This window comes from Sciurus carolinensis, chromosome 5 (assembly GCF_902686445.1).
Source record: "Sciurus carolinensis chromosome 5, mSciCar1.2, whole genome shotgun sequence".
Lineage (NCBI taxonomy): Eukaryota > Metazoa > Chordata > Mammalia > Rodentia > Sciuridae > Sciurus > Sciurus carolinensis.
This window is the reverse complement of record NC_062217.1, coordinates 40,096,050-40,117,656: the sequence shown is the minus strand read 5'-3', so window position 1 is coordinate 40,117,656 and position 21,607 is coordinate 40,096,050. Positions and strand designations below refer to the sequence as shown.

Below are 21,607 nucleotides of genomic sequence, written 5' to 3'. Positions count from 1 at the left end.
TTAGTGGTTTGATGGTGTGGTCTTTGTATTAGGTACAGCAATGTTCCTTCTGTGTGTAAACTCTCTCCTACTATCTCATCCATTCAGTGTATAGTGGACTCTTTCTGCTATTGATTCCCAAATTTGTTTCCCCAGCCCTGACCATTTCACAGAAATTTAAACTATCATAGCCAACCAAACTCTCAATTCCTACCCCACTCCAATTTCTCAAAATTTACATTAAAATCAAACAAAAATATCTTGTTTCTAGCCTAGTTTTTCCCCAGTTTACTAAACACTTATCAAGCAAAAAACTTAGGAGTCACCTATTAACTCTTGTCTGGACCACTACTTATTTATTCATTGTTAAAAATCTTGAAAACTAAAACCCAAGTGGTCCTGTGTGTTTGGTGCCAGAAATCATATGACATCAGAATCTTATCTAAATTACCATATACCTTTCTAGTCTTTAACCCACTCATGGGAAATATTCATCTTTCCCCACAGAAATATTAATGTTTTATTATTATGAGCTTACTGAGGCCCTACATGATCTTACACATCATGTGATATGTGTCATTATTATCATTAGCTCCAAAAAATATGATCTGGCACCACAGGTTTATTTTTAATTTATGTGGTTTCTCAGAAGAGGGTGGAAAATGCAGTGCTTTCCTTCTGAAACAGCTTGTTTGTTCCTGAAGAAAGAAAGGCAAATAAAGAGCCTACAGCACGACAAGCAGCAGGTGTATCTCAAGAGGCTTCACTCACGTTGTATGATGATCTTAAATGGTGTCTTAGGTCAAGTAAAAATCAAGCAGTCTTAACAACTCTAAACATTTTTGTCTCAGTGACAGAAAAATTAATCACTCCCAGAAATTAATTTAGCATCCCAGTTATTTAAATGTTCATTATAATAAAAGGAACAAGTTCAAATTCATGTATTCACTTACTTTTTATTACAGTTTTCTGGCACAGATGGTGGAGGGGAAGATCCTGCCTTCTATTATTATCTGAATGATCTCATAGAAACTTGCTTTTAGACGCATATCTTTGTTCCTCATTTTGGGACCAATATGGTGTACATATCAGGGTAAAGACTCAGTAGAATTTTCCTCTGGACTAAATAGGTATTTTATAGAACAACTTTGCCACACCACAATGCCAGGTGTAGTGATGCACACTTAAAATCCCAGCTACTCAGATGGTTGAAGCAGGAGGATTACAAGTTTGAGGCCAGCCTCAGCAATTTAGTGAGATCCTGTCTCAAAAATCAAAAGGGCTAGTGGTATAGCTCTGTGGTATAGCTCTTCAATCCCCAGTACCATCACCAAAAAAAGAAAATAGTCTACCACAAGTGAAGTTTCTTAAATAGAGACATTATGGTGCTATAGTTTGTATGTCAAATGTACCCCAAAGTCCATGTGTTAAAGGCCTGGTTCCCAGGGTGGTGTTGTTGGGAGGTAGTAGAATTTTTGAGGGGTAGATCATAATGGGAGGTTCTAAGGTCATTGGGGGCATGTCCTCCAAAAAGATTATGGGATCCCACTCCTTCTGTCTCTTTGTTTCCTGGCTCATGATGTAAGCAATTTGCTCCACCATGTACTCCTGCCATGATGTGCTTCCCTCACCAGAGCCCCAAAGTTATGGCGCCACCTGATCTTAGGCTGGAACTCCAGAACCATGAGCCAAAAAAAAATAAACCTTTTTCTCTTTACAAGTAAGTTGTCTCAAGTATTTCATTATAGAAACACAATACTAACACACATGGTAACACTATATAATGTGTAAATGAGATAAAAACAAGCTCTTTTAATATGAAGCTAGGCGAGTCATCTATTCTCATAAACTCTTTTGTGACCATTGTTTTGAGACTATACTTATATTGACATGTATTGACATGTGACAATGATAAGTTACTTCAACATGTCTCTGTGATAATTTAATATGAAAGATTAAATGTATTGTTCAGACCAATATCAGTTAATTCCTAAATAGAAAATGTTAGATTTTTAGTTGAGGTTACTGAAAAAAAATCTGTGTAAGTTTTATATTTCAATGTTTGAGCAAAGACTGAATTTAAAATAACAGTAAGATATGATTTTTCCTTTTGCTTCACGGTTTGCACAACCTATTTGCTGTGATAATGGGGGTGCTAATAAGGTAGGCAAGATTACATAGTTTATGTTGCTTCTTTTAATTCTCACTGGTTAACAATTCTGCCTCCAAATAAAATTCTACATGTTATGGTTCATTTATAGTAGCTGCAAACCAAAGAATATATTTAATATTCTTAACCTTGGCTTTTTAAAATAAATTAGATGGCATCTTCAAAAATGTCTCTCAGCAAGTGAGGACACTAATTCATTCCTATAAAATTTTAATCTCCCTGTACATTAGGGTAAAATTATACTGGAAACATTAAGACATTGAACTTCATTGTGGAAGTAAGAGATGAAACAAAACTTGAGGCTGGAAATACTTAAACTTGTATAAAAGAAAAGATTGATTCATTTCTGATGCAGTCATTCTGAAAATGTACCTGTCTCTCACTTATCACTAATAAATGGAATTTTCTGAGGCTTTCTAAACACTCATCTGTCGGAAGGAAATAAAGGAAGGAAATCTTTTGGAAGTGTCAGTGGCAAGTCCTCCAAGACCAGAAAGAAAACATGTTTTTCCAGTATATGTTTCCACCACACCCAAGACTCATTTGTCATCTCTCTCAGTGGTCTAAAATTAGCTCTTCCTTATTGTTTGGAGTCACAAGTTTTAAGTGCTAAACCACTTGATTTCTCATCCCAGGCTGAGCATCAAAACCACTTGTGGAGCTTTTTAAATACTCTGAATTAGAATCCTCAAACCTATATTCTGTGAAGTCCCAGAAGTTACTCTGTTGTGTACAGAGATAACGAGCATGGAGATAATATTGTACCCCTACAATAGTAGAAAGCTTTGAGAGAAAATATGGATACAAATCCAGAGTAATAACTTGTACCCTAGGACTATGTCTCTTATGGAGCCTGGTAAAGGGCTGTCCCTTTATCATTACTAAATAAATTTCTCTGTTCCCCTTTGGGTGTTCCAATTTTTACATGAAATGCATTTATGAAAGAAAGGGGCACAGGAGCTTCAGAAGACCCTGAAGAGTAGGTGGAGCACAGGATTTACAGAACAGTGAACCCATTCTGAATGGTACTACAATGATGGCTACATTTGTCCAAACCCATAGGATGTGCAACAGCCTCAGGTGGGGTAATGTGTCAATGAAAACTCATCAACTGTAACAAATACACCACTCTGGTAAGGGACGCTGGTGATGGGGGAGACTCAGCATGCTGAGGGCAGAGGGCAAATAGGAAATCTTTGTACCTTCATCTCAGTTTTGCTATGAACTTAAAGCACCTCTTAAATAAAGTCTTAAAAAAGTAACCTAATCAATAATAAGCAAAAGCAATAATATGAATAGTAACATTTATGTTTTAAGTAGGCTTTGCTATGAGACATAACTGAAAAACAAGTGTGTATCCCATATTTATATATATATCTGAGACTCTGAGACATGAGGTTGATATTTTATAATTTCACTGTTGCCTAGGAATTAAAAATGCATTTATTCTATTATCTGCAAATAAGCACTTTATTATCAAATAGTTCATCATCAGAACAAGACTTCCAATTCTAAAAGGGTTTTCTTTACATAACATCATACTGTGAGACATATATTAGAAGAAACTGATACTATGTCCTGATCCAGTTTCTCTTTTGCAATTGGGTAGCTTGTTTTGATCTAAAAAGTATAAATTTCTCTCACACTTACTATGTATTCAGCGAGTAAATTATACCAGTGTCAGTTTGAAACTTGTTTTATAGTGACATATGATCAACTATAAGAAAAACTCAATCATTTTTACTTACAAAGGCAAATCATCCTTAACACAAAGAAAAGCAAAAGACTTTATGCATTTATGTAAGGCAGATGAACCCAGAAATAACAATCATTCAAAGGTAATTCTTCATATCCAATAGTCCCATATGATAAATTAATTACTCAGTAAACAGAAATTAAAATTAGCCCTTGGGCCTTTGACAACTGCTAAGGCCTTTTGTGAATTCTAATTAATGCTCTAAATTAGCCACTATTTCTCAGAACAATGTACCAGAAGACTACGAACCTCAATAATTACAAGCTATTTCGAATTTATCCTGTATAACTTCTTTACCCAGTATTCCACAAATAAAGCTGTTCTCAGATCACCCTTAAGATTTATAATCAATTAATTGAGTGCCTATTATATGCAAGGCACTATGCTGGGTGCTGAAAATGTAGTAGTGACAGCATTCTTTGTCTAGTGAAGTGATATCAGCCTGCTGAATAATGGAATACTTGGTCAGAGGAGCATACACCAAAATTCCAATGAATCAAAGCTGTCCAACATAAGTGCTTCAAAATAGGAAATGGTAAATACAAGACATTTGCATTGTCTTCCTTGAGTGCAGTCGCATCTGATGAGATTATTCAATGTAAACTTTGGATTTAGGCATATGGAGAAGACTGACTGACATCCTTCTAAAAGAACACAAGCATTCAGCCAAAAGTAGCTCATCCTAAATACTGTTAGCTGAAGTGAAGCCATTCACCACCGGCTTTTTTGCAGGGAAAATGGAAAAGTTCAAAAACTTCTTTTCCACAGTTGGGATCAATTTTTAAAGGCTCCAACTCTGCTGGCTTTGCTGATGAAGTTCTTCAGGAGGTCATGGTCCATTTCTGCAAAGCCTGAAGTTTGTGTTACTACAGTCAGATGGTTTATGCAAAACCTGAAGCAGAAGTCTTCTAAATCCTAGGAACAATGATAACAAAGGTTTAACAAATTCATATTTCCCAAAGCAATGCAACATGGCAGAATTCCTCAAATAAGAAAAAAGGACTAGGTAGCCAATAGGAGATAATGATAGAGCAATACCTAAAAGACAGTTACAGAAAGTATATAACTAACACGAATCCATGCTTGTAAACATTTAAATAAGAGTAAAACCTAACTCCTTCACAACTGGTGCAGTCTGGCTTTTTCTTCCCAGAGACAGACATGGAAGTGTATGAACTCTCCAGTACTACTTCTAGCGACAGTAATTGTATCACTCATTCCACCTTCAATATTTGTTAAAAGCACTACACTCCCTTTTTATGTTCCCTGGGCACTTTAAATATTTCTACCTACAAAGTTTTTAAAAGAAAAGGGTGAAGCCATTAAAACTAGTAATGATGGGAAGTTGCTTCCCTTAAACCGTTAAATACTTAACAGGCCACTACAGTTTTTCCTTTGCAAGAAGACAGCTGGGTGTGGTGGCACATGCCTGTAATCCCAGAGACTTGGGAGGCTGAGGCAGGAGGATTTTAAGCCAGCCTCAGCAACTTAGCAAGGACCTAAGCAACTCGGCAAGACTGTGTCTGTAAATAAAAAATAAAAAAGGGCTGGGGATGTGGCTCAGTGGTTAAGCGCCCCTGGGTTCAAACCCTGGTACCAAAAAGAAAAAAAGGATGAGATGGATGGGTTTTGTCACACTACACTTACCTTCAATAATTGTAACAGGGCAGTAGCCTGGTGTGTGCCTGGACCAGGGTTCAATCTGCAGCACCAAAATAATAACAACTTCATCATTATTGTTGCAGTGCTGGGGATTGAACCCAGGGCCTTGCATATGGCAGGCAAATGCTCTATCACTAAGCTGTACCCCCAGTCCTCCAAAGGCTTCTCTGATCTGGGGACAAGTGAAGCCAGCCTGCTAGGACCTCTTAGAAGCCTAGGACATACCCTGGGCTGCTGCCATCTGGCACAGCCAAGGTGCTACCTAGTGGTGATCAATTTTTAAGTTTCTTCTCTAATGTTGCTCAAGTCAATTTATAAAAAATAAAGCCCAAAATAATTTCCAAGTAATTATATATGCATATTGCAACTATGGTCTTTTCTTCTCTAGACACATAAAAACTATAGCAAATGATGAAGACAAAAATGGACTAAAATTAGCAATTAAAGAGAAAATTAACAATACTGATAGCCATGTCAATACCTATACTACATTTCCCCTTTAAGCAAGAAACAAACAACATGAAGAAAACTATTATTTCATCCCTGAACACAGCTGGGTTGGTCACACCAGCACTAAGACATTGTTCAGCCCCAGGCAACCTCTTAGTGATAAGACAGGGAAAATTCACATCTACCCTTGATATCATAACATGTTACTAATATGTGCTGAATTAAAAAATGTACTGAATATCCCAATATTCACTTAAAATCATGTCTCTTGCTTAACTTTAAGGAATAACCTTTTTGCCTACAGCACATGAATGGGAACCAAGACAGAAATGCACTGAAAGCTTTGGCTGAACTCTACAGAGGAATGGGAGATCCCACCCCCACCCCCACACACTGCAGCATAAACACATGGAGGTAGGTGGCTGGGCAGCTGGGAGTCCAAGAGATCTGGACAGCATCAGTAAGACTGCTAACTAGTAAGAGAACAAAAGGATCTAAGAAGTTATCACTTCAATCCACCTTTCTTTACATCCTAGAATGGGAATTTCCCATAATTATTATAAGGACAGGACTTAGAAAGAGTTCCTGAAATTCTAAGAATTTAAGAAACTGGCATGGGGGCCCTGGTTGTAAGGGAATTCTATCCATGTAAAATAAATTCCCACCTATTACTATTATTATTATTATTGTAAAAAATGTAGTTTATTTTAAATGCTGCTAGTTTACACAGCTTCATCTTTTAAAACAGCACCCTTAGTTCTGTTGGGCAACTCACCCACATTTCCATAGTTTACTCATTCTCCTACATGACTCACACTTTCTCCTGTTAAACCCCAATAACGTAACTTCCCACTTTTTGAGGAAATGACTCTCCAGGAGGATCTGCAAGCTCTTGCCATCCTATATTTTGGCCTCCCTGGTAGACATCCATGGCTGAATAGCTGGTGATGGATGGAAGGTCAGTCCCCTGTCTCTTTCACTAGATCCCACCGCCCCACCTACTCAGGGCCCCACTCCAGTGACTGCACCATAACTCATTCTTTTTGAATGGATCATTCCCATCATTATACAAACATGCTTCAATTTCATCGAAAAAAGTAAAAAAAATGTCCTACTTGACATGCCCCCTCCAATCTGTTTCTCTTTATAACTAATATGACCAGAAAAGGTGTCTCTATTCCCATCTCCAATTCCTCTGCTTCCATTCTCCACTCAGGCTTCACCCAACTCACTGAATTGAAACCAAGTGCCCAGGTCGCCTATGGAGATCTCACTGCCAAACCCACTAGTCAGCTTCCAGGGTTCACCTGACCCACTAGCAGCATCAGACATGATTGAGGACAACTTCCTGATTCTCTTTCCTAGGACGCTTCTCCTGGTTTGTCTCTTACCCTGCTGCTTTGTCCTTTTTGTGCCCTTGGCTGGTGTCTTCATATCTTCTTTGACTCTACACTGAGTGCTCGTGCCTGAACCTCAAACATGCCTGTCTCATGACAACCTCACAGCTTGCAATACATTTCTCTCTAACTCGAGTGGTTATGCAACTTGCTTATTACACGTGTTCACCTGTAGGTTTAAGAACCCATGTTCATCTGGAGGTTTGAGACATCACATCCTTAACATACTCCAGACCAAATTCCTATTACTTCCCCCAAATGCCACTGCTCCCCATCTTCCCTATCTCAACGTGATAATTTCATCCTTTAAGTTGTTCAGGACAAAAATCCTTGAAGTTATTCTTAAATTTTCTTTTTTTTTTTTTCCTTTACCAATCCATCAACGAATTTTATTGTTTCTACCCTTAAGATATATCTGCAATCCAACCATTTTTCATCATCCCCACGGTGAGTGACCTAGACCAACCCACCCTCATCACTTCCTAGAGCCTTTAGCCTCCTTACTGACCACTCTCCTGGCCCCCACACACTATGCAAGGTGGGTAAGATTTTTTTTAGATCTAGGCAGAAAAAAAAAAAAATCTCATCTTTGAATATTTAGAAATATATACATAATGTGACCTAGAAAAAAAAAAATCAGAAGATCCTGATTTGAAAGTTGCAATGAAAACTAATGCTCTCTGGTTAATGAGTCATTTCCTTCCTCAGATTTTGTATTTTTTACATTTTCTTTAGTAAGTATATTATTGTTTACATAAGCAAAAAAATAAGTTATAACCTTTTTTCTACTAAAATGTCCCTGTTTTTTGACCAAAGGAGAGGATATCCTTATACCAAAAGGAAACTGATTCCAAGAAGTTATGGCCTGTTTCCTAAAGATGTAGCCTAAAATCAGTTTTCTTTCCTTTCTTTATTATCATAACAATACATGGTCACTGTAGAAAGTTCATGAAAACAAGCAAAGAAAATAAAAATCACAATCCCACCATCCAATGATAACCACAGCCGATAGTCTTTAGTTTTTTTCTTAGGTAGATAATGAATTATTTCAGTCTTTTTTCTACTCAGCTGTTTATACTTAAAATAATAATAATGATAGGACCACAGCTTTTCATGGAATGACAGATCTTCAGTAGTAGCATAATTGCATACTTTTAACATTTTATAAGTAATTCTCTACTCTTCACATTGACTTTTTCTGATTTTCCAAAATAATGAGCTGCTGCATGACCCTTTTTGAAGTTAACTATTTGTTCAAATTCATGATTACTTCCTTGAGATAAATCCCAATAAGTGAATTCCTTAGTATGAGAATTACATCTGTAAGACTTTTAATACGTATTATACCTAACTGGCCCCAGAATAACTGTACCAATTTGAACAGTCATTGTTTCAGGAGAATCCTCATTATTCTAAACCCTTATTATTTATAAAAAATATACTTCCCCACTTTGACAAATGAAAAATTATATTTTGTTTTCACTTATATTTTTTAATTTGTTTTTCATTCTTTCATAGATCCACTTGTTCTTTGGTTCATTTTTTTTTTCTGTCAGACTGCTTACATTTCTCTTTCTTTAAACTTGTTTCATTTTATGTTACAAATATTTTCCCCAGTGCATCATTTACTTTCAGACTTTCTCTGTGCTATTTTTGGTGTGAACAGATTTTTTCTTTTTTTTTTTTTTTTTTTTTTTTGCGTTGCTGGGGATTGAACCCAGGGCCTTGTGCTTGCAAGGCACGCACTCTTACCGACTGAGCTATCTCCCCATCCCGATTTTTATCTTTTGAAATCAGGTCTATCAACCCTTTCCTCTGAAGTCCACCCTGACATCACATAGCCACCTATCTTTTTTCTGGTACCTTTGTTAGTTTATTGCTCTTTACATTGAGACTTTAGTCCACCTGGAGTTTAGTTCAGGTGCTCTTCTCACCTGAGCGTCGTATTTCACAGCAGCCGAGAGCAGAGCGATGGCGTTCTCCTCACAGATCCCTTGCTTGATGGTTTGTTGGCAGAGTTTTTTCAAACGATTTTCTCTATAAAATGTAGCCAAATCTAGCAATCCTGGTGGAAAGACGTATGTATTAGGGAACACATTTCAAGCATCCTGATTTAAATTCACTCAGCCATTCACAGATGGTTTTGACATGACTTTGAACATCACGCTCAGTGAAGCCCTGTGCAAACCCAGACGTGCCCCGGAGGGTGTGGGCTCCCTGAGAAGGCAGCCGAACTCAAACTCAACGAGCACAGTAGCCAGATGGAGCAAAATGAAAATGGCCTTAGGAATTTTCCTAGGAAAACAAAGAAAAAGGAGTGGGTCCCCCTTGGTCACCCCATTAGCTATATCTTCCTCTGCAGGTCATGCCCGTCAGCACACATGCTTTAAAGATAAAGGAGGGGTTTGGGTGTAGCTCAGTGGTAGATGTGTGCTTAGCATGCACCAGGTCCTGGGTTCAATCCCCGGATGAAATAGTTACCTTTCACAGGCATGCGTCTCTCTGCTCCTCCCTGCAGAACTCCTAGACAGTCGTCTGTATTTGCTCTTTTCTTACTCCCAGTCTGTCCTCAAGCCATCCCAAGAAGAATCCCACTGCCACTGCTCCCTGAAGTCATTGTCACTAATGGCTTCCACACTGCCAAACCCAGGTCCAGTCTCCGGTTTCCTCCTACTCAACATTCACATGGCATCTGATGTGGCTGATGATGTGGGCCCCTTGAACTACTCTTCGCTTGTGTTTTGATTTTTCCTAGGACTCTTGGGTCCCCTTGGTGGGCCATTTTTCCTGACTTCCAAATGTGTAGATGCCCCAGGGTTCAACCCTCAGACACTTATTCATTTATTGGGGAAATAAATGGGGGAATTCAAATATTGGGGAAGTGAGCTCAACCCCACGGTTTTAAATACTTCTAGAGATGCTGATAGTTCCTCTTATGTGACTTGTCATCTGCTTTCAAATCATCCAGTGAAGACTCAGTGATATACACATCAGTTAATTTTAATCTACCCTGAAATCCTCTAATTAGGAATGGTCTATTCATATTTGAAAGATCCTATTTGTTTTCAGATGTTGCTATCTGAATCTTCATTAGAGGACTTTTTAATTAGCATAAAGAATATCAGAATTAGTTTGTCACTGGTGAATGAGTGCTGTTGAGGATATGCAGCTTAACTAAAATATCCTGAGTCCTTCTGCCCTTGCACAAATGGGATTCCAGCATTGTGAGTTCATGATCTGATACCCTTGGCAGAGGTACATGTCAGTCAGTCCTGGGCTACCACCTGATCAAAAGGTTAGCTGACTTCTGCTACTAGAATACTGTCACATCCACCTCAAGCTAACATTTCATACAAAGGTACTAGCAGAGCACCTAAAGGACAGAGCTGGGACTTAATCTTAATGTATTGTTTTGTATCTATATTTCTTCACTAATATATTCTTAATACATGTGGTAGAATCTGACTGGAAAGCCCATGCCACAGCAAATATTGTTAAAGTGAAGAAAAGGCCCACGGCCAGAGGAAGATACTAAAGTCATGAGTCATGAACAGATTGTTTTGGGTCAGGTCTCAAAACTTTCAAATTCATATCAACAGCCCCAAATGCTCCCTGAGCTTCAACTCACATACACAAGCCCTGGGCTGCTGCCCTGAGCCTGGGCTCTGCACCTTTTCCAGGCACGCCCACATCATGGGTGCTCAAGAGCCCCAGCCCACTTCAAGATCACACTTTGGGTCCCTGGGAACCTGGATTCCCTGCCTCATTGGTCCTGAAGTCACACATGAGTGAAAATTTCCTCCCCCTGACAAGCCATACCACCAATGTGCAGACCCCTGGCCCCAAAGGGTGGCCCAGATTGGGGCTGGGTGGAGCTTGGACATGCAGGCTGCAGTGCCCATATACCCCGTACAGAGCTGCAACCTGGAGGCCAGGGATCCAACACTCCTGACACCATGTTCCAGTCAGAACCAAAACTCAAACCTAGCCCTTCTGTTCTTAATGAAGGTGTATTTTTCTATTTTTCAAGGTAGGAGGATGGAACGTATTTTATCTGAAGTTTGTTAGCCTAATATGTTCCCTTTAAATTTTAGACACATAGCACACAGGCCTCCATTTGAACTCTTGCCTTGGGTCCTGCCAATGTTAACGGTGGGCCTATGAAAGAAACTGCCACTCAGTGTTTATGAAGCAGCTGAAATTCCACTGGCTTTTCAAAGTCAAGAGCAAAACCTGTTGCTCTCCTTCTCTCTCAGCTCATCCACCTCCTTTAACCAGCTGCTCAAGCCAAAAGCCTCGGCACGGTCATCCTCCCTCACCTCCCACCTCACTTCCCATCCATCAAGCAACTCTGCCAGCTGCAGCTTTAAGGAAATCCAGAACCTGACCTCTTTTCAGCACCTACACTGCTAACCCCAACCCATAATACCACCATCTCACACCAAACCAGAGTAATTACCAATCTCTTAAAAAACGAAACACATCTGCCCTGTGCAAAAGTTGTTGCCTGCCTTTCCCCTTCACCCAACACACAAACACACACACACACACACACACACACACACACACACACTCTCTCTCTCTCTCTCTCTCTCTCTCTCTCTCTCTCTCTTCCTCTCATCCTGAATCATAAGTGTTTAGCTGAGCCACGGTCATCTGCAAATGCCCACTTTCCCAGCCTCAATCCCCTCTGGTCCATGGTCTGAATGAGTGGACCCTCCAGGGTCCTTCCTTTAGAGACACTAGGATTTGTCCTTTGCACCTGTGTCTGTCCCTCCCTCCACCCTATTGCCTGTGATGCTCCAGTAGTGGCTGATAGTCCATCAACCCCTCATTTATCTATCTAGTCAAGCTCTGTGTGAAACAGTAACAGGGGAAAAGAGTTTGGGTTCAGGGACTAGGGATGCAGCTCGGTGGCAGAGTGTGAGCTGAGCGTGCACAAGGCCCTGGTTTCTATCCCCACACCCATCAACAAGCAAAAATTTGGGTTGAACATACAGAAAAGAAACCTTGTGGTTACCCTCACAGTGCCTTTCTTTTAGGTTCTATGGAAACCACTCTGAAGTTACTCGACATTTTGCCAATTTTGTGGAAAATTCTTTGGCAATTACCTACTGCCTCCTCAGGGGAGAGGCTGATGCTGTCTGTGTAGAGGTATTCCAGGAAGGCTCGATACACAGGATATGAAAATTCACTCATTTCTACAATATCATCTTCATTATCTTCCAATGAAGAACGAAAATGCTCACATCTAAAGGAAGAAAGGAGCAGGTCAGGTCCCAGTTTCCGGACTACGTTAAATTAGACACTTTCCTCTGTGCAACAGTTTGGATGCTGAATGTCCCCCAAAGGTGAATGTGTGGAACAAGCTTGCTATTATTGGGAGGTGGTAGAAACCTTAATAGATGGGACCTAGTGAGAGGCCTCAGGTCATTGGGCGGGGGAGGGGCCTAACCCAGGTCCCTTCCTCCTCCTTCATTCCTGGCTTCCCATGCAAGCAGCTTTGCTCCTCCATACACTTCTGATAGAATACGCTGCCTCACCACAGGCCCAAAGCAATCAGTCATAGATTGGAACCCCCAAAACTGTCAGTCAAAATAAACCTTTTTGGTTAAAGGTATAGTTCACTAGCAGATCACATGCTTAGCATGTGTAAGGCCTGTGTTCGATCCCTAGCCCCAAACAAATAATTCTTTTGTTTTATAAGCTAACTATCTCAGGTATTTTGTTAGAGTTCCAGCATCCTTGCCTGGGATCCTTCCATTCTTTTCTGGCCTGACATTTTCAAACAATCAACTGTTCAACAAGGCTGCAAATGCAAACCCACTGCCATGGCGGGGGGACAGCTACCTCTGGCAGTGCTGGTGAAGATGGTGCCAGACTCCTGGCATCATTCCCATACCACATCCACCAACCAGCACTTATAGAAATCAGTAAGGCTTATTTTTTTATAAATCTGAGTAAATTTGTTTCTTCACTCCATTATGGTTTGGATTGTGTCCCCTAAACATTCTTATGTTGAACTCTTAACATCCAGAACGACAGAATGTGAACTTATTTGGAGACAGGGTCTTTATAAAGGTGATCGAGTTAAGATGAGGTCATTGGTGTGGCCCTAATCCAATATAACTGGTGTTGCTACAAGACGGGGGAATTTGGACCCTGACGCTCACAGGGAGAATGGCGGATAGTGATCTGAGTTAAGCTGCCACATGCCAAGGAAGGCCAAAGACAGTTGCCAACCACTAGAAGCTGGGAGAGAGGGTTGGAACTGATTGTCCCCACAGCCCTCTTCCTTGACCTTGACCTTACACTTCCAGCCTCCAGGGCTGTGAGAGAGTAAGATTTTGTTGTTAAAGCCACCTGTGTGCAAGTACTTTGTTACAGCAAACTAACTCACTCCCTTTTTAAAAATGAAGATTTTCGTGCTACAGAGAGAAGAAATGCAGCACAGCTTGACCTTACTAATGGGGAACTTGAGACTGAAACGCCACACTGGGTCTATGATTCACTGAAACAGGGTTTAAATTATGTTACTCAACAGCATGATGCATTTCAAAATCAGTAAGAGGGAAGAGTCAGGCACAAAAGAATGCATACTGTACCATTTCATTTGTATAAACTTCTAGAAAATGCTAGCTCATCTACAGTGGCCGAGTGGTCCCTGGCTGCCCAGGCAAGGGCCTGAGGGATCCTCTGAGGGATGACAGAAATGTTCTGTATCTTGATGTAGGGTAGTGGTTTCACAGCATGTACATATGACAAAACTCATCACAGAGCACATCTGAAAAGTATGCCACACAGGCTCATCAATTAAGCGTTTAATTTAAAAAAATCACTGTGCTGGTGTCACTCCAGATCTTGTTGATCTGGAAAAGCCTGATCTTTCTCTTTTTTTAAAGCATCTAAAAGTTAAGTGTCCCACAGCTGACTGAGGAGAGCAACTGCCACGGCTGAGCGCAGTTCCCAGGCAGGAAAGGCAACTTGTGATGGGAATCCACCGCGTGCAAAGCTCACCGGCTGCTCTCTAACGCGAAGTGGACAAAGCATTTCCCCGGTGCTCTGAGGAATGCCTCCGAGACTGATTCCCCAAACCACACACCCAGCACTTGCAGCACCCAACCTGTGTTATTTCTTGTTTCCCTGATCACATATTTCCCACTGTGCAAACCCAGAAGGGCCAAAAGAACCTTGCACTTTTTCAATATCAATGAAGTGTCTAGCTTAACTGTCAAATGAAAGGGACTGATCTCAAATCTCAAAACAAATGAGTCCTTACCTAATTTTGAGAAGGACTTTATGTGCATAAATGTATTTTCCATCAACCAGAAACTTCAGATCTGCGGTATCTGGGTTGTCAAATTCCCTCTTCAGTGACTCAGCCACGGTGAGGTGGTCATCGGGTTCTAAGAGATAAACACATGCTTCGAGACTCAGCTGCAGACGTGACAACCACGCACACAGGCCAGGATGAGGCCTTACTGATAGCACTGGTGAAAACATCAGTCCCCAAAAGAAATGACAACGGAGCAATGCCTCCCCCCCAAATACAGATTTGCATCTCTGCAATTCATGAAGACAAAAAACCTCACACAAACCTGCTCCTAGAGATGACCAAACAACTAAAAACTAAAAACAACTACCTCGTTAATTTTGAATGAAATTTTAGAATGTCTGAGTATAAATATATAAGCTAAAATAAAAGATGCAGTTTCCCAGCAAAATTAAAAAGTGTTTAAACAAAATTACTTTAAACTCAGTACTGGTGTTGGTTCCTGATACTTTTAAGAAAACTAATCAATCAGGTTAGTTCCCTTTCACAGGAGCTCATTAGAAGGAAATAAACTAATATCCTGCACCTAATGGAATCCTTATGTCAAAATAAAAGCCCTGAACTCTCTTCCTAGTTTTCAGGCCATGTCCCACATGGACAGGGACCAGCTTACCCACTGAGAGGAGGCGCCAGGTGACAGCAGGAGTGGCAAAGCATGCAAACACGTCGTCAGTGCAGGAGAAGTGGGTGAGGTGGGGCAGGATCACTGACTGGCCCCGGCACTGGCCCCACATGTACACATGCCCTCCCTGGGTCTTGGCGGCAGACGTGTGGGCAGAGTGACAGGCTGCGATCTCTATGATCCTAGGTTCACAAGCACACACCACAGAAACAGTAAACAGGAGAAGAAACGAGCTGGTCTCTCCTGCCCCTGGGTTTAACTGATTTGGGCATCGTACACCTAATTGACAGAAGAGTGTGGCCCAAGGAGAGAAAGAAACAAAACAGGGCTTAAATACCTCATTTCTTCAGTGGCACTTACAAGGATCTGTTTGTAACCACTTCTAGCCAGTAGGTCTGGAAAAATATATACTGCCCTATTTTGAAATTCAAGTACAGCCAAGTCAAGTGAATATCAAAAAGAAAAAGAGAAGGTTTAATATTTTTTTGTTCTTAAAACATTACTAACTGAAAGAGATAATAAAGACATAGACTATCTTCAATGAATAAATATTTTGATTAAAACTTCCCCTATTTGGGCTGCGGGCGTAGCTCAGTGGTATAGCATGTACTTAGCAGGAGTGATAGCTTGGGTTCAATCCCAGCACCAAAAACAAAAACAATAACAAAATGCATCTATTTTAGGGCTAAAAGGAACATGATGAGAATCCTCCCAATTCCTACAGCACATCATAAATTTGATAGTTTTGTTTTGGGGATGGGAGGAAAATAGGTGCTAGGGATCAAACCCAGGGCCTTGGGCTACTAAGCAGGTACACTACTACTAAATGACACCCCCAGCCCAGATTCGGTAGTTCTGCTCACTAGGCTGTATCATCTGGAGCCTGAAAACAGCTTCCTGGGCTCACCTGAGACAGACTAGTTCTAGCGTAAGTTCATGATTGACAGGGAGGTAGCTCTTAGAACACTTCCTGATGGAAAATATTGCTCTGTTAGTCTGGAAACAATTCCATTCCTTCTCTGTAAGAATAATCTACCAAAAAGACTCGAAGAAGATAGGAAACACTTTTGGCTCAAGTAAGGCCTCCGTCTGGATTTTGCCCTCTGCAGGCCATGCCCCCAGTAACCTCAGAGAGGAACTTCAGGGTCACCTTTGACTTCTTCACTTGCCACTTTCTTCAAAACAGCCAGTTAACAGGCAAGGCGGATTCTTTCTTGGTGATGTCTCACATTAGTCCCACGTGGGCCAGGCACCCTCGCCCATCCCCATCTGACAGTCTCCCCGGTCTCTGGCTTTATATGTTCTCTCTCCTCAGCCCCAGATCCATCGTGCTGGCAGGGGGACGATCCTCCTGAGACACTGTTCTCATGAGTATTTTTGGACCTTCAGGGGTTTCCCACTGGATGAAATCCAGACACAGGACACTGAGGCTTCCACCTCCCTGTGGCCTTCCAAGTCACCTTGGTCAACACTCAGTAAGTTCCAAATATGTCACTGCCCCTGGATCTCTCTGGTCCTGGTTGCAGTGCTTGTTCAGAAATGCTGCCTTCGTCTCTGCCTTACAAACACCGCCCCTCTTGTAAGGCCCAGTGCGAACAGCCCCAGAGGAGAGGCCCCTCTCTCACCTGGACTCTTGCAGCACTTCCTGTCCACCTGGCCCAGATGTGTCAGATTCACTGTTCAGCTAGGTCACATGTTCCCGGCAGGCCAAACTGCTGGCTTATTTCTCTCTCAACAGTGTCTTACTAAATGCTGTCTGCAGGTCACTTCCCTGGCTAACTGAGAAAGACAACCACACAGAGCAGCTGAGGGTTGGGAAAAACCCCGCCGGCCGAGTGCTAGCAGTGGAAGGGTGGAGAAATCCTCTAGTGCCTCCCTGACGCAGATGTTTCCTATCAAGAGGGAAGGTGCTCATCCTGCAGCCTGGAGGCTGTCGAGCTGGCTTCCTCACAAGGTCAAGCAATTACACTGATTTATCTGAGGGCGTCTCCCAGCTCTTGAGAACCCAGGGATACTAGAGGAAAAGAAGCCATGAAGCACCACCGTGGGGAGCCAGGGCTTTAGAGTCACATAGACCAAGGTTTGGACCCCAGCGCGCTCGCTAGGCTGTGGGACTCAGGGACTGTCACAGCCTCTGGGAGCCTCAGTTTCATCACATTCAGGACTGCTGTGAGAATTACATAGTAAGGTCTAAGTGCCAAGCACAAAGTCCAGGATACAAATGGGAGCACAATCAAAGCAGTTTTTAAATACTCTTACTACTGTTAAAGGGCAGGGCTACAACAATTTAGTTGAAGCAAACTTCATGGAATTCTAGAAAATTCTAGAATTATCAATTCTAGAATTAGATAACACTTCATTCCACAAAATACAGGAAGTGTTCCAATGGGTTGAGCAAAGGCGGCTGGTTTTACAGGCAGAGAAGGCTGAAGAAAGCAGAAAACAGATCGATCATTCCAAAATTATTTTCCTTGTAAAGTTGGGACAGAGAGGCAGAAAAATGGGCAAAAAACTGATTGGTTAATGTTGGCTTACTTTAGCTTACCTTTTCTGTGTAGGGACTAAGCAGAGCCATTACCAAGAAATGGGCCTGTTGGGGAAATTTGGCTGTTATCTCTCTAATTTCTGACTTCTCAGAAAGATAGTTTCGTTTCAGCTCAGTAACCAGAAAGTTAGCATGAATACTCCATTTTGATTTTTAGTCTGCTGTTGGGGTCCCAGGCAGGAACTTAGTCCAAAACAATGACTACTTGTATTTTTTCTGAAGACTGTTACTACTCAGCATTTTAAGTGACAGTGCCTCTCTTAGGTAGAGACTATATATATTGGATGGTCAGTTAAGATTAGTAAACCCTCCCTAGAAGAATCCTCTTCTAGCCTGAACAGTAGTGCACACATATAATCCCAGTTGCTTGAGATTCTGAGACATAAAGATTGCAAATTCCAGGTCAGTTTGGGCAATTTAGCAAAATAAAATTTTTGCAGATGTGGCTCAGTGGTGGAGTGCTTGCCTTGTATTAGCGAGTCCCTGGGTTCAATCCCTAGTACTGCAAAACAGGAAACAAAAAAAGAATCCTTCCCTAACATCTGCACAGTTAGGTCAGTCAACTGGTTCCAACTCTAATCCAGGACTCTGCAAAAGATGCTGGCCTGGGAGAATGGTCCATATGACTTGGCTTCCCAATAGGCACACTCTTTTCAACAAGTAAAGAAAATGGGAGAAGGAAATAGAAAAATTCATCGAATCAAAGGAAAATAGGTCCACTGCCCCCATCTATTTTACAGGCAAGCCTCCTGTGTCACTCTTGGATGTTAGGCAAACACTCTCCACCTGCCTGCACGTCCAGCCAGCTGCACCTCCAGCCCTCACTCCCCCAACGTGAGAGCAGCAACACCAGTCCTCTGGGGTGGGGGAATGAGCTCTGAAGTAACTGGTCGGAAGAGGGCAAGTTACTAAATTCTTGTTATCAGTTTTATCATCTTTGTAAAGAAAAAAAAAAAAAAGATATGGAAGGAGCAGGATCCAAGGTAGCCACCATCTCATAGGTTTGTGGTGGGGAGGAAATGAAGTCCCCAGCAAAATTGGGCATGAAAAATGGCTTATTTCCATAACTAAAAGTTGTTAACAGCTAGTGCAGAACTGCAGGGCCTTCGCTGGCAATTTAGCGAAGGAGGAAATCACAGCCCCGCGGCACAGACAACTGGCAAGGAACAGGAAAGCGTGCCCCAGAGCTGCAGGAGTGAGAAGGGAACCTGGCACCTCCTGGGCCCTGCGGCCTGACCACAGGGACTGAGCACCTATGGAGAGACATGTTGCAGCCTGCGTGGGGGCAGAGGGTGGAACTGCGAAACTGGAGGGAGGGCACCCCTAAGAGACAGATGGGCGACACTGGGGCCCAGAGTTTGCTGGAAATCCACTGTCTCCAAACCCAAGGGGAAGTTCAGTTTTGGTCTAACATGACAGGAAAATGGGAATCAGCTTTGTGACAAGGCGTGCAGTGAGGAAAATGGTGTTCTGAGGAGGATTACTCTGGCCAATGGTGTGCAAGGAAGACTGAACGAGAGAGAGAGAACAGCCTGTGGGGCTGGTATGGGGAGGCCATGGCGGGGCACCATGACATCCAAGCCAGGCTGCCAAGGAAAAATCCGGGTGGCCTGGCAGAGGAAGGAGAGGAAACCAAGATGGCCCCAGAGCGTGGGTCTGAGAAATCCCTGCCTGGTGCTGCTGAGGGAGGCACCGGGCCAAAGGCAGGGGTGGGCTTGACATATTGATAGCTAAACAGTAAATAAAAGGAAAAATAAGAAGGCCTTGGGCATTTTAACCAACCCAATGGTAAAACCTCGTAGGAGTCTCTGGGTGGGCAGGGAGGTTGGGCCAGCCCGAGAGCCTTTCCGTGAACATTAATGAACCGCGCTTGTCTCCTCCTGCACGAGCACTATTGCAAGAACCTACTAGGCAAAGGCTTTTCTTTAAAAAAAAAAAAAAAAAAAAAAAAGATAATTTCTGTGTACTTTGGGAAACCACTTAAAATGATAAAATAATAGATTCCTGCCATGCACAGTGGTGCAGGCCAGAATTCCTGTGACTCAGGAGGCTGAGGCAGGATTGCAAGTTTGAGGCCAACCTGGGCAACCTAGTCTCAAAATAAAAATAAAAAGGGCTGGTGATATAGCTCAAAGGTAGAGTATCCCTGGGTTCAATCTCCATTTCAAAGAGAAAGATAAATATCCTTTTCCCTGACAATGCTTCATGAAAAATGACACCAAGAGGAACACAACAGTATGCTTCCATGAAAAACTACAGAACACTAAAAAATGGAAATAATTTAGTCCCTGCATTCCCTTCTGAAGTGTCTATGAGCCTCCTCAAAAGGGTGTGGCCTTGGCCACTCCAGCAGCTGGTGACCTAGGAAGAGCTGGGACAGGCGGGGGGCGGGGGGGTGGCAGAGGACCGTGCTAGGCAGTGCTAGGTCTGGCCTGGCCTGCCCAGTCCCTCAGGGGAGGGGGAGGCTAAGGCTGGACTGACAGCAGGAGGAGAGTGGAGAAGGTTTAGAGGGAGCTTTCAGGTGGAGGCTTGGGGCCCAAGCAACCACCCAGGAACCTGGCCTTTGCCTTGGGTCGTTGGTTTGTGAATATGATTTCAAACCCAGAAGAAAATTCTGAAGCTCAGATTTTCCAGAGTTACAAACAAGATAACGACTACAAACTGATCGATTTACTGTTAGGGTATCTGACATACTTCTCGTTTTATTTTGGAACCAACCTTAATATGGAAAAGAAATGACTGGTTTTTTTTTGTTTTGTTTTCCAGTCCTGGGGATGGAGCCCAGGGTCTCACACATGCTAGGCAAGTGCTCTACACTGAGCCACACCCCAGGCCTTTTTATTTTAAGACACTGTTTCAAGAAGTTGCAGAGGGTGACCTCCAATTTGTGATCCTCCTGACTCAAGTCTCCTGAGCAGCTAGCATTACAGGGTGCACACCACCACACACAGCTTAAAAAAAAAAGACTACATATTCTTAGCAAACAGGTTGTGTGTCATCTTAACAGAATAATCTGCAACAACTGCATAGCTTAATAGCTGTGAAGTACTAGAAATGAAAAGCCAGTGAGTGAGAAAGAATGTCAAAACAGAAAAAAAGGAGGAGCAAAGGGAATTTGTGAGGGAGAATAATATGGAGAATAAAGACCAATAATTCTTGTTAAAAGACTCAGAGCTGTGATTTCCAGTCTTAGTTTTGTAAGAGCCCAAAGTTTGACTGATTACATCAAGACAGTACAGAACTCTGAAGACCTCAAGCTAGTTTTACATCAATTTAATTAAAAATATGCTTTTATGTTATTTTAAAAACAAAGGCACAGATACCAATCAATCCAATACTAATGTACTGAAACTTGAGAAAGACTGGGAATGACTGGGTTAGAAAGCAGATAATCATTTTAATGATTAAAATTACTTTTAGATAAGCATCAAGTCCTGACGAACGCTAGTATTTTTCTTCAAAAATAGACCTATCTAGGAAGGTTGACTCTTTTCTCACTTTGGTGAATAGGCACCTCACAGCCACAGACCCACCCGACCCACCCCAAAGTCACTCCTGTTCTCAGTTAGTCAAGCTTCCTTGTGCCTGGCCCCAGGAGAGTCAGGAGAGTTCCTAGGAAAGGAGTCATGACCTGCCCCGGAAGTTCATCACTGGAAAGGGTAGAAAGGTGGAGAACAAATCCAGCCTGGACTG

General features: G+C 42.0%; 1 protein-coding gene across 10 annotated transcripts in view; it reads right to left on the bottom strand.

The window, feature by feature from the left end:
• Nucleotides 1–3,484: 3,484 nt before the first annotated feature.
• Nucleotides 3,485–21,607, bottom strand: part of Rcbtb2 (RCC1 and BTB domain containing protein 2) — a 49,606-nt gene continuing 31,483 nt past the window's right edge. For 6 of the 10 annotated variants that reach the window (XM_047553373.1, XM_047553372.1, XM_047553376.1 and 3 more), the window contains 5 exons: nt 15,361–15,551; nt 14,694–14,820; nt 12,526–12,665; nt 9,349–9,479; nt 3,485–4,820 (listed from right to left, as the gene is read on the bottom strand). In XM_047553373.1, coding sequence (XP_047409329.1) covers nt 4,680–4,820; nt 9,349–9,479; nt 12,526–12,665; nt 14,694–14,820; nt 15,361–15,551 — 730 coding nt within the window. In that variant the 3' untranslated portion in view covers nt 3,485–4,679. The remainder of the gene's footprint in view (nt 4,821–9,348; nt 9,480–12,525; nt 12,666–14,693; nt 14,821–15,360; nt 15,552–21,607) is intronic. The other 4 variants (XM_047553380.1, XM_047553378.1, XM_047553377.1 and 1 more) reach the window with 2 other exon arrangements.